This window comes from Hemitrygon akajei, chromosome 10 (genome assembly GCF_048418815.1).
Source record: "Hemitrygon akajei chromosome 10, sHemAka1.3, whole genome shotgun sequence".
Taxonomy (NCBI): Eukaryota; Metazoa; Chordata; class Chondrichthyes; order Myliobatiformes; family Dasyatidae; genus Hemitrygon; species Hemitrygon akajei.
Genome location: NC_133133.1, coordinates 161,925,556 through 161,939,614, shown reverse-complemented (window position 1 = coordinate 161,939,614; position 14,059 = coordinate 161,925,556). Strand labels below are relative to the sequence as shown.

General features: G+C 40.3%; 1 protein-coding gene across 1 annotated transcript in view; it reads left to right on the top strand.

Moving 5' to 3' along the window:
- Positions 1–9,700, top strand: part of nup107 (nucleoporin 107) — a 57,947-nt gene extending 48,247 nt beyond the window's left edge. Inside the window, exons 24-28 of the mRNA XM_073059550.1 lie at positions 1,736–1,896; positions 2,298–2,423; positions 2,516–2,629; positions 7,720–7,887; positions 9,334–9,700. Of these exons, the coding sequence (XP_072915651.1) occupies positions 1,736–1,896; positions 2,298–2,423; positions 2,516–2,629; positions 7,720–7,887; positions 9,334–9,441 (677 nt within the window). The 3' untranslated portion in view covers positions 9,442–9,700. The remainder of the gene's footprint in view (positions 1–1,735; positions 1,897–2,297; positions 2,424–2,515; positions 2,630–7,719; positions 7,888–9,333) is intronic.
- Positions 9,701–14,059: the final 4,359 nt, after the last annotated feature.

Sequence of the window (14,059 nt, the reverse complement as noted above, 5' to 3'; positions counted from 1 at the left end):
TCGTCAGCAATTTCCATGCACCTATTACTGTCTCTCCAGCATTGTTTTCCAGTGGTCCAATATCCACTTTTACACTTCAGGTATCTGAAGAAGCTTTTGGTAACCTTTTTACTATTATTGGCTAGCTTACTTTCGCATTCCATGTTAACCTTCTGAATGACTATTTTAATTGCCTTCTGTTGGTTTTTAAAAACTTCCCAATCCTTCTCACTAATTTTTGCTCTGTTTATGCCCTCTCTTTGGCTTTTATGTTGGCTTTGACTTTTCTTCTTAGCCATGGTTGCATCATCTTTCCTTTAGAATACTTCTTCCTCTTTGGGATGTATATATCCTCTGCCTTCTGAATTGCTTCCTGAAATTTCAATCATTGCTGTTCTGCCATCATCCCTGCCAGCCTTCTTTTCCAATCAATTATGACCACCAACTCTCTCATGCTTCTGTAATTCCCTTTACTGTACTGTAATACTGATATATCTGACTTTAACTTCTCAAATTTCAGGGTGAATTTGATCATGTTATAATCACTAGCCCTTAAGAGTTCTTCTACCTTAGGCTCTCTAATCTATTCTGGTTCATGGCACAACACCCAGTCCAGAAAAGCTGACCCCCTAGTGGGCTCAACCACATGCTGCTCTAAAAAGCCATCTCATTTCCCAATCTACCTACATACTGAAATCCCCCATGACTATTGTAACATTGCCCTTTTGGCATGCATTTCTATCTCCTGTTGTAATTTGTGGGCCACATCCTTACTACTGTTTGGGGGTCTGTATACAATTCCCATCAGTCTTTTTACTCTTGCAGTTGCTTAGCTCTATCCACAATGATTCAACACCTTCCGACCCTATGTCACCTCTTTCTAATGATTTAATTTCATTTTTTACCAACAGAGGAACACCACCCCCTCTGCCTTCCTGCCTATCCTTTTAATTCAATGAGTATCCTTAGATCGTCAATCTCCCAGCTATAATCTTTTAGCCATGATTCAGTAATTTCTACACATCATACCTGCCAATCTACAACTGTGCTGCAAGTTCATCTACCTTATTCCATATACTGCAGGCAGTCAGGTACAACACCTTCAGTCCCGTATTCACCCTTTTTAATTTTTTCTGCCTTTTACGTTGCAACTCATTCTGTTGACTACAATTTTGCTCTGTGAACTGCCCCTCCTCACTACAATTTGCCTCTGTTTGTAAACCTACTAGTGTCATCTTCAGCACTATTATCCAAGAAGTATTATACAATACTTCTTGCATTGAAATATAGGCAGCTTAGGACACTAGTTGCAGCATGCTCAACTTTTTGATTCCTAACTTTGTCTGAAGTCTTACCAACATCTGCCTCCACAAACTCCACTAACTCTGGCCCCATCCTCCACAACTCTGAAAACACCACCATGCAGCGATAACAAAACTTCCTGCTAGTCCCCCTACAAAAAGAGTACAGTTGACGTTTCAAGCCAAGACCCTTCCATAGGGTCTCAGCCTGAAATGTGGACTGTACTGTTTTTCATAGATGCTCCCTAGACTGCTGAGTTCCTCCAGCATTTTATGTGTGTTGTCTGGAGGTCCTGCCCTGACACTTAGCACCTAACTCCCTATGAAGAACCTCATCACTCATTCTACCTGTGCCATTGGTATCTACGTGGACTATGACTTCTGGCTGTTCACCCTCCCACTTAAGAATAGGTGAGTATAATTTGTGTAATTAGTGTCATGATTGTGTTTTGCAGCTTCTAAGAAACATGAAGCAGCTAAAGAGGTGTTCAGCAAAATCCCACAGGATTCTGTTGCTGCAGTATATGCAAACTGGGAAAATTATGGAATGGAAGTCATGCCTCCAGCAGAGGATGAAAACGCTGTCCGGGAACATTTGTGCATACGAGCTTATCTGGTAAATCGTGAGAGAAAATATTTAAATCTTACATTCCTAGCAGTGAAATCACTCTCGAGGAATGCTGAACAGAAATAAGGCTCTGTTTTTGGAATTACAAACTTGGATTTAATGGCTAGTTATTCCTATAACCTCAAGTGGATTGATGACTTAACACTAAATTGGCCAGAGCGCCAAAGGATATTGATGCAAACATAACCAATTCTTGCCAACTAATAATCCTTTCAAAAAATTAATTATCTAAATATTTCTGTTGCAGTTTAAATTTGAAAAAAGCTATAATCTTTGAAAGCATGCTTTCACATTTTTCTGTGCAGTTTTGTTTTTATGTTGTATGATTACTGATTGTTAAAGTTTCTGCTTCTAGCTAATGAAGTTGTGTAAATTATGCTCTGTTTCAGGAAGCTCATGAAAAATTTAATGAATGGTTCAAAGTGAATCAATCTGCACCACAAGAGCCCACCATTACTGAAAATGCAAGCTTCACAGAAACGGTGGCTCATGAGCACAAGCAGAAAAAGTTCAAGGTTCAAAATATATGTAAAATTTTCAGCTGTTGTAGTTTGAATTTTTCAATGCTTTTTCTATACTTATTTCTTTCATCCCTTCTCTCCAATAGATGGATTATAAAAGATGGAGTGACAACTTGGAAGAATTGACCAATGAAGTAAAAGAGAAAATCTATAATGTCTTGCTTTTTGTAAATGGAGGATGGCTGGTTGACATCAGAGAGGTAAAAGTAAAAAGTAATATTTATTGAAGTATTTGTTTTTTTTTTTGATAAAATATTGAAAATTAAGCAGTTGAGTTAGTTACCCCCAATGTCATGACAGTTCAGGAACTGGAAATTTGCCCTTGCAGAATTCAGATCACTACCCAAAAAAAAACTGAGAAATGGAATGAAAATGTGTTGTATTGAAATCTGTGAAAAATAAATAAACACAAAATAAAGAAAATTGAACTAGTTTAGCAAGGACAAACATTGTAGGCTGCCAGTTCACAGCGGAAGGCCACTTAAGGGGTTTGCTTTGGAAATTGACATGACAATCTCTTCTGTTGATACTTGTACACAGTACCTTATTGAACAATGTAAAATCCATTCCTAAGGAGTTAAAACAGCATGCCTTTCTCTTCTGTCTACAATACAATCAGAATTCTCCTGCCTGTAGAAATGTTTGTAACACAAGATCCAATGGAGTGCAGTGGGGAGGAGGGGGAGGAGGGTATCCAGAAGCCTGCTTGTCCAGGTAGACTCATTGTTTCAGCTTGTTCCTGCCCTGCTGAACTCATATCAGCTCACCTTGACTCTGTTTCATTCCCCTCCCCCCTCCCCAGTTCAGTCCCTTCCTACCTACATCTGTGACATCTCACACGGTCTTGATCTTTTCAAGGATTTCAACTTCTCTGGCTCCCTTCATTTCACTTTTACTATGGATGTCCAGTCCCTATACACCTTCATCCCCCACCAGGGAGACCTCAAATCTGTTTTTTTCTGGGCACCAGAGCAAACCAGTTCCCCTCCACCACCATTCTCCTGTGCCTAGTGGAACTTGTTCTCATTCTCAGTAATTTCTCCTTTGGTTCCTCCCACTTCCTTCAAACAAAAAGGGTAGCCATGGACATTCGCATCGGTCCCAGCTCGTGCCTGCCCGGCATGATCGATTTCTCAACTACCAGTAATGACCCCCAACTCCCTCCCACCACCTCATCTTACCAGTCAACTTCCCAGCTCTTTACTTCATACCTCCCCTTCCAGGTTTCACCTACCACCTGGCTTTTCTCTCCCCTCCCCCCCACCTTTTAAATCTACTACTCAGCATTTTTTCTCCAGTCCTGCTGAAGGGTTTTGGCCCGAAACATTGACTGTAGTTTTTTCCATAGATGCTGCCTGGCTTCCTGAGTTCCTCCAGCATTTTGTGTGTTGTTGTTGGGTGGAGATTCATGTTGTGTCAGTGCACAACTATATATCAATTAAATAAAAGCATGCACATGGAAGATGGTTTTAACTGGTGTATTCATGTTGAAGAGAGAGAGTACAATGCATATGTGTAGACAACAGCGCATGCAAAAACAACAGTTCAATACGTAGTGCTAAGGGGGGGTCATTGCTGTAAAAGAAATACATCCATAATTTACCCTTCCTCCCCCTTTATTTTAATGCAACATAAAATGGTACATGAACAAAACATTCAATTTCCCTTTCATAAACCCATATTCCAAATAAAGGTGCTTTCACAATAACAGTCCATAACGAACTTCAGAGTTCTAAAGGTTTGGTCTTTTGGGTGGCGCTCTGTTTCAGGATAGCACCTCTGGAGCTGTGGAGTGGCATCAGGTTTGATAGGTGTCTTGTCTGAGACAAAGTTCTCAGTTTTTCATGTCACGTCACTGTCAGTGACATAATCATTACTGAGAGGCAAGTCCGGTGACTGTAATGTGTCCATCTTGTTGGATGCAATTGACTTGGGTGTGTTCTTTGGTTGAGCATCCAGTATCTGGTCCACATGACATCTCCATGTCTGATCTCCAATATCCACTGTGTATATTAGTGCTCAGTTCTTGTACCTATTCTACCAGGTGTCCACTTGTCTTCTTGGACTTCCTGTACAAACTGGAAGCTACTTGCTGCTTCACTTGGCAACTGGGTGAACTGTTTATTCTGTACTTACATCTGAAAGTCTGGTTTCAGAAGGTCAATGCGAGATCTCAGATTCCTGCTCAGGATCAGCATTGCAGGTGTTTGATTTGACGTCATGTGAACAGGGTTCCAATACACAAAAAGGAAGCTGACTACCTTGTGCTGTAAAGAAATGTCCTCCTTGTCCATCGCTGTAATGGACTCTTGAAGGTTTGGATCAACCTGGGTCAGCTAATCCATTCATTGCTGTGTGATGAGGAGCTGACTTGAAATGTCTGCCATTTTTCTTCGTGAACAATCAGAATTCTTCTGACGTATATTGTGGTCCGTTGTCGCTCACAGTTTGTTCTGATAAGCCATTTCTGGCAAAGAGAGTCATCAGAGTGAAGACTGTCTTTGCTGAGGTGGTTAACTTCATTGGTATAATGCCAGCCACTGCAAGTGAGCATCCACAGCAATTAGAAGCGTGGAGTTCATGAACGGGCCAACAAAGTCAACATGTACTCTTTGCCATGGTGATGACGGCCACTTCTATGGGTGTGATGATGCTTGTGTATTTTGAACACTTTGGCATCCCAAGCAGCTTTTGGCCAACTTCAATCTGTTTACCTATTCCCAGCCAGCTCTGGGCGTGACTCTTCATCTTGACTGTATCCAGGTGTCCTTCGTACAGAGTTTCTAACACTGCTGCACAGTTTAGAGGGAATCACAACACGAGATCTACATTTCAGCATTCTTTGACAGAAAATCCATCTCTAAAGTCACAGTACTGGGGAAGTTTGCAATGTATTCAGAAATGCTCTCGTCTTTTGACTGGTTCCTTTTGTAAGATCTAAATCTCTCAGCTATTATGAATGGTTTAGGGCTCAAGTGATTTTGTAAAATCATAACAATTTCATCGAAAGTCTTGCTTGCTGGCTCTGCGGGGGTTACCAAGTTGTGTAAGAGACTACATTTTTGGCCCCATTAAACTAAAAAGTGTAGGGGCTTTCTTTTGCTCCCCCACATTGTTTGCATTACAATACAGTTCCACCCTCTTGATATTTGTCTCCCAGCCTTCATTACCACCATCAAATTTGTCAACTTCTCCAACTGAAGCTATTGCCATGTTATTTTCGCTTTAAATTCACTGTTACTATGCACTGTACTCACACGTTTGTTAACGTCTGTGATGGCTTTCTCATACTGTTTAACTCTCACTGTTTTGTCCTGTAACTGTCCTTGAAGTTTGTGATATTTTCTGACATACAGGTTTGTACTTGTCACCAATGTATTGTGTCTCTGCACAACTACATATCAATTAAATAAAAGCACACAAGCGGAAAATGGCTTTAACTGGTGTATTCACATTGCAGTGAAGGAGAACAATGCGTATGCATAGACAACAAATCATTACGTAGTATTGGGGGATGGTCATTGCTCTAAAAGAACGTTACAGTTCATATTATGGAAAATCATGATACAGTTGTTTTTAGGAATTCAACCCATCCTTTATGTGGGGATACACAAATTAGTCATTGTTCGTTGGTTTATTTCAACATATGCAAGGAAGTCATCCAGTTATACAACTGATAAGTCAAAATTACACCAAAATCATATGACCTGTATCATACATTTCTGAAGTCATACATCATGAAAGAGCAGTGTACAAGCATATATTTATCAGTTGACAGCCTGATATGAAATCTTCACCCTGTTCAGTGTCCGATCATGACAAACTGTCCATAGGACACTCAAAAGTTGCTGCGCAGGTTGACTCTGTGGTTAAGAAGGCATACGGTGCATTGGCCTTCATCAACTGTGGGAATGTTACAGCTATATAGGACCCTGGTCAGAGCCCACTTGGAGAACTGTGCTCAGTTCTGGTCGCTTCACTAGAGGAAGGATGTGGAAGCCATAGAAAGGGTGCAGAGGAGATTTACAAGGATGTTGCCTGGATTAGGGAGCATGCCTTATGAGAATAGGTTGAGTGAACTTGGCCTTTTCTCCTTGGAGCAACAGAGGATGAGAGGTGACCTGATAGAGGTGTATTACATGATGAGAGGCATTGATCATGTGTGTAATCAGAGGCTTTTTCCCAGGGCTGAAATGGCTGTCACAAAAGGGCACAATTTTAAGGTGCTTGGAATTAGGTACACAGGAGATGTCAGGGGTAAGTTTTTTTAAGCAGAGAGTGGTGAGTGCATGGAATGGGCTGCCAGCGGTGGTGGTAGAGATGGATTTGATAGGGTCTTTTAAGAGACACCTGGACAGATACATGGAGCTTAGAAAAATAGAGGGCTATGGGTAACCCTGGGTAATTTCTAAAGAAAGTACCTGTTCGGAGCAGCATTGTGGGCCGAAGGGCCTGTATTGTGCTATAGTTTTTCTGTGTTTCTAAACTATTCCATTTGTATCAACAAATTAATGGATCATTGCTTGATTGTTATCACCTCACTTCAAAGATCACTTAGTAATTAGTAGCCACATTTCCTTTGTTGAAACCTATCACCCCTTTGCCATTTCTGCAGAAGTTAGTTATTTTAGACACAAACCCCTGGCTTTATCTCTCTTCCACTCATGTAGCTATCCATAGTCTGCTAATCCAGAAACAGTAGATTGGATATCTATATTTGGGACATATATTTTGTATATTGTTCATATATTGTTCTGCTTGACACTTATATTGACCCAGACTGTGATTGGCATGGATATTCCTACAAAGCCTGCAACATTCCTCTGACCTTCACTGAAGAGACATTATCCACAAGGGAACATCCCAGTGAGCCACATCTGTAGGCTAGTAATCAGTGCACCAGACCAAATTGTTGAAGAGCTGGTCTGCAGAAGTGCATGTAGAAATTAAATTAAGCAAAAGCAAAATTTTGATATCAAATATTTGAAACATATTATCTCATTTAAAAATAATTGACCACTGCAATGTAAAATCGCATTTTCCTAAAATCAAATTTATCTTGAATGTTACATTGATATGTATTTTTTCTACAAGACTTCAAATGAGTTTTTACTTAGTCCAGTGTTATCAGTTTTATTACTGTGATTGCATACCTTGAAAATGGTTATTTGGCTTGGTGAAATGATGGAAATAGTTTAATTTCACTTCACGTACCTAGTGATAATGTACTTTATATCTGTAGCAGTGTTAACATGGTTCCTATATTTAATTGATAATTCCTATGATCCAGAATACTGAAGAAGATGTTGAGCGCAGTCATCAGTTAAACTTGTTACGTCAGCTCTGCCTTCCAGCAATGTGCTTCTTGCTTCACACAGTGCTGCACAGCACAAAGCAATATCAACAGTGTTTAAAGCTGGCTGATGTGATTGCATCCGAACAACACAAGCTTTATCAAGTAAGTAAGCAGATTTCAAATCTGCTTGGAGTCCTTTGTCTACCAATGTTTAATTCTTTTGTGAACCGCAAGTCACTTGAATGTACAGAGGGTAAAAAAAATTGGCAACTAATCCATGATATTTTTGAAAACATCATTCCAATAAATGTAAGCTATTTACTTTCTATTGACCAGTATTAAAATGTGTCCTCCAATGGCTAAAAGGGTGGTTTCTGCAATAACGTGTATGGTTTTCATTAACTTTTGCTACAAGGATAAAACATAATTATGTACTTTTTAAAGGATGTGCTTGGGTAAGCTTTTGTGGAAAAGGAGTAATCAGTAATACCTGAAGAATTTTATTAGGCCAGATTTTGCTGGCCTGACATACTCAACTACTCATCATTCAACACTGTCGTCAGTTCTGAGAAGTGAGGCGGGGGGGCACAGTAGCAGAGCAATTGCATAATGCTTTACTGCGCTATCGGTGATCAGGGTTCAACTCCTTCCACTCCGGGGTGCTCCAATTTCCTGTACAAGATGTACAGATTAGGGTTAGTAAGTTGTGGGCATGCCATGTTAGCACCAGGAGAGTGGCGACAAGTGTGGGCTGTCCCCAGCACAAGTCTACTGTTCCTCTCCTATCAAATTCCACATTCTTCAGATCCTTGCTTCTTGCATCATTCCCACTCTACCCTTCCCTCATCTGCCTATCATCCTCCTCAATTGTTCACCAGCTTTTTCTCCACCTCTCCCACACTTTTTATACTCGTTATCTCCCTTATTCTTTTTCATTCCTGGTGAAGGGTCTCGACTGGAAATGTTGACTGTCCACTGTCCTCCAAAGATGTTGCTTGATCCACTGAGTTCTGCACCATTTTGTGTGTTGCTCCAGATTTCCACCATCTGCAGAATCTTGTTTCTCCAAAATGTTTATGTTCATTTTTTAAAACATTTGAGTGAATAGATTTGTCTTAACTTTGCTCCTTTGCATTTCATTTTTTCTTGAATGTAAATATGAGGTTATTTGATAAAATGTGAGCACCACAGCTCTACACGCAGTATATTTTCAACATGTACTATATGTTATAGGCAATAAAACTTATTCCAAAACTGTAAAGATATTATTGGTCTTTGAGAATCAGTGATGGAGTCCTGAGCATGGGTTGATCATCTCCCAGCAGGAGCTCCCCTTCCATCATTTCAATTTCTCTGCTGGGAACATATCCACTTGTGGAAGAGCTACAAAATGTCGTAAATGAATTCAAATTTATACTCTTCAAAAGACAATTACCAGCAATATTGAACAAAATGATTTTTGGTCTGTTGGTCTAGGTAACAGTTAAAAAAAACAGTAAGGTGGAAATCAAATCATGTCATGAAATTAGTCGCAAAAGATGCTCTGTAAATTTTGTTATATAGTAATTATTATGTAATTTTACTGTGATTTGCATTTTCATACAACAGGTATTCACAAAAGAAGAAATGACAAAGTTTTTGCGGCTGTTGAGAGAGTCATCACTCATGCTATTGGATCAGAACCTTGATCCTCTGGGGTATGAATTACAACACTAGAGATTATCTGAAATGGAGTGAAAAGATATAATTTCCATAAAATAGGAGTCCAATTTCTGTTGAGGTAACTTCACAATTTCTCGCCCACCACACTTCTCCATTTCAAAAAGTTGTATTTTCTTTAACTGGAAATGGTCGATATTTGGATTTGTAATTTTATTTACACTCTAATTTTTTATACAAAGATCTTGTATCATCTTACTGAATGCACTGGTTTGCTCTGTAATTATAAATCAATAAAGTTTCAAGTTATAATCAACTTTTTATTTACCTATTTTTAATTAAATACATGATAGAACTTCCCTTTTATTGACCATGGTTGCAAATGGTGCTGCAGTGATTAAGTTATTGAATCCAGGGACAGAAATTCCCTGGATTCCTGACTTTTGTGGCTATGGAATTTAATTTCAGTTAACTGATTTTTTTTACTAGAATTTTAAAAAATATAAGTTCAGTAATGCTACGAAGCACACAATGATAAAGAAACTAGATTCATTGACCTTGGCCTGTTTCCGTGCTGTAATTGTTATATGGTTACGGGTGAAAGGTCAAGTATTAAGGGGAACCTGAGGGGGACTGTCTCCACATGGTAAGATCCTTTAAACAAATAGTACTCATCTCATGAATTGATCAAATAGCAGGCTGGATGTAGTTCTATGGTAAGGCATACCTTGCATCCGGCACACCACATTCATAATCTCACTAATTGCTTGCTGTCCCTCTGCTGAGATGGAAATGTTAGAAGTATACAGGGAGGAGAGAATGCTCCAGTAAAGTCTTGTGTATCATGCCAAATACAGTCAAGAAAAACTGCTGATGATCACTGTCCTCCCTCAGCTGAATCCATACGTTTTCAACATTTGGAAGAACAATGAACAACAGCAGTAGCAGCATTCAATGTGGCAAGTAACATTCACACTATACACATTAACTACAGGTTCTTCCTACATTACAAATGCCTGACTTATGGACACCTTTGGGAGAGCAGCCAAATAGATTTGCTAGCTGCTGTGGGGTTGGGTAGGAAAGGAATGAGGTATATGAGTTTTTTTCTTCCCTCCCCAAGCAACAATATTCATCTGGGTTGAGCAGGCACCACCCCACCGCTCTCCTACAGCATTCCCCATTCCCATTTTCCTTTCTCATTACCTCCCTCTGGTGCTCCATCTCCTTTTCTTTCTTCCACGGCCTTCTGTCCTCTCCTATCAGATTCTCCCTTCTCCAGCCCTGCATCTCTCTCACCAATTAACTTCCCAGCTCTTTACTTCACCCCTCCCTCCTGGTTTCATCTATCACCTTGTGGTTCTTCCTCCCCTCCCTCCACCTTCTTGCTCTGACTCCTCACCTGTTATTCTCCAGGTCTCATGAAGGGTCTCGGCCCGAAACATTGACTGTATTCTTTTCCAGAGATGCTGCCTGGCCTGCTGAGTTCATCCAGCATTTTGTGTGTATTGCTTGAATTTCCAGCATCTGCAGATTTTCTCTTGTTTGTGATTGGGTGCCTTCAACATCGGCACAAACCCGATATGTATCATCCAAATGCAGTCAAGAAAAACTGATGATGGTCACTGTCCTCCTTTAGCTATATCCATACTTGTTCAACATTTGGAAGAGCTATGAGCAGCAGCAGCATTCAATGTAGCAAGTAACATTCACACTATGCAAGTATTGACTACAGGTCCTCCCAACAGTACAAATGCCTGACTTATGGACACCTTATACATATGAATGAGCATTTGGGAGAGCAGACAGATGGATTTGCTGGCTGCTGTGGGGTTGGGTGGGAAAGGAATGAGGTATATGAGCGTGCTTTTTCTTCCCTCCCCCAAGCAGCAACATTCGTCTGGGTTGAGCCAAGCAGAGCTGGGACCACTGAGCGGTCACTCATTCACTCACTGATTCAGTGACCTCAACTAGAAACTGCTCTTCTTGCACCTGCTCGCTCTCCCATCTTAACTGTTATAGTGATCCTCTTGCATCCACTTGTTCATTTCTGACTTACAAACAATTCAGGTCACGAACACTTCTTGGGAATGGAACCCTGGGAGGACATGCACCTCCAATGACAGTACCTAACTCTTGATATTTAGTGGCTTTGCCATTGCTGGGTCCTGCATAATGAATATCCTTGAAGATGAGAAAATCTGCAGATGCTGGAAACCCAAGTGACACGCTCAAAATGCTAGAAGAACTCAGCAGGCCAGGCAGCATTTACAGAAAAAAGTAAGTAGGCAGCATTTTGGGCCGAGACCCTTCATCAGGACTGGCAAAGGATCACAACCGGAAACATTCTTGAAGAATTGCTCCAGAAGCTAAAAAGTGTGTGGAATGGGCTGCCAGTGGCGGTGGTGGAGATGGAAATGATAGGGTCTTTTAAGAGACTACTGGATGGCTACATAGAGCTTAGAAAAATAGAGGGTTATGGGTAAAGCCCAGGTAGTTCTAAGGTAGGGACATATTTGGCACAGCTTTGTGGGCCAAAGGGCCTGTATTGTGCTGTATGTTTTCTATGGTTTGGACCAATTGCCACTACAGGTCAGAGGAAGAGTATCCTATGAAGAGTGACTCATTTTATGACACCCATTGCCTGCCTGACATCAGTGCAATCATCTCCATTTACCTGGATGAGCACAACTCAAGCAGATCAACAAAATCAAGGACAATGCAGCCTAATTAATTTGCAACCCCATTCACACTTTAAACACCCACTCCATCACTTTGCTTCTCTCCATATCATCTACAAAATGTGCTGGGGTTACTGGCTTGGGCCACTGCAAAAGCACCTTACAAATGTGTGACTTCTACCACAAAGGGAAGTAAATGTGACATAAACAACACTCTGGGTTCTCTCTAAGTTGCACACCATCCTGATTTGAAAATATTTCTGCTGTTCCTTCGTCATCATTTTGGCTAAATACTGGAACACTACTCAACAACAATGCTTTCTCCAGAACGACTGCACTGTTTCATGAATAGGATTCACCATCATTATCTTGGGCAATTAGGAATTGTACAGTAAATGCTAGCCCTCCCTGAATCAATACGATGTGTTGATAGTTTTACTAAGAATAGCATCAACAGCATTTTAATTCACTCAATTAGCCTCCACAAATACTCTTTAACCCACTGAGTTCCTCAAGCAGTTTATTATTTTCTGCATCTGCAGTCTGTTTATCAATTCCCTTACATTACCTCTCCTTATTTTTCCAATCAAAATATTATTTCACACACCCATTTATTAAATTCTATTAACTGTGTACTTGCTCCTTCCTTTGGTTTGTATATTCCTGTTAAGTTTTTCAACAAATCCTTATGATTAACCATTTTTTCCAGTTTTATATGAAAGTGTACTTAAGTTTGAGTCATTTATTTCTATTAAAAATATCACCCATCCAACACAGGCAAAGCCCTCCACATCATTAATACTCTGGATACATTTACATGGAGCACTGCCACAAGAAAGAACATACATCATCAACCCCCCACCCCCCACCATCCACCATCCAAGCCACATTCTCTTCTACCATCTGAAAGGAGATACAGTAAAGCTTGGGTCCCATACCACTAGGACTGGGAGCAGTTATTGAGGGGTATCAAGAGGCTCCTGAACTCACATGGATAACTTCAATCACCATTACTCTGAGCTGATTCTACAACCTAAAGATTAACTTCCAAGGACTCTGCAACTCATGTTCGCAGACTATTGTTTATTTGCACAGTTCTTCTTCCTTTGCTCACTGGCTGTTTTATCAGTCTTTATGTATATTTTTCATAAATTCTATTGCATTTTCCCAGTGCAAATGTCCACAAGAAAATAAATCTGAAATTATTATATAGTAACATATATGTACTTCAATAATAAATTAACTTTGAACTCATCTCACTCAACATGATGAGAAAAAGCATACATATATTCACCCCATCTACACCCTCAACTTTATATACCTCTCTAAGATCTCCCCTCACTCTCTTGGGCTCCAGGGGAAAAAGTCCTAACCTATTCAAACTTTCCCTAAAACTCAGATTCTCATGTCCCAGCAAGATCCCTGTAAATTTTCTCTACTCTTTAGAACCTTATTTATATCTTTCCTGTTGTAGTGTCCAGAACTGCACACAATACTCCAAATATGGCTTCGCCAACATCTTAAAAGTACTCAATTCACTGTTTTATTAAGGCCAATGTGCCAAAAGCTCTCTTTATGACCCTATCTACCTGTAATGCCACTTTCAAGGAATTGTGGATCTCTGTTCCCAGATCCATTTGTTCTACTGGACACCTCAGAGATATCATTCACTGTGAAAGTCTTGCCCTGAGTTGTCCTTCCAAAGTGCAAAACATACGTGGTCGGCACAGCATTGTGGCCCAAAGGGCCTGTGATGTGCTGGTTGATTTCTATATTATTCTAATTCTATATCTCACATTGGTCCGCATTAAATTCCATCTGCCATTTTCAGCCCATTTTCCAGCTGGTCCATATCTGGCTGAAAGGGAAAGTTTTGATAGCCATCCTCGCTGACTACTATCCCCCAAATTTTGGTGTCGTGTACACATTTGCTGATCCGGTTTAGCACATTATCATCCAGATCGTTGATATAGACGATGAACTCAACGAACCTG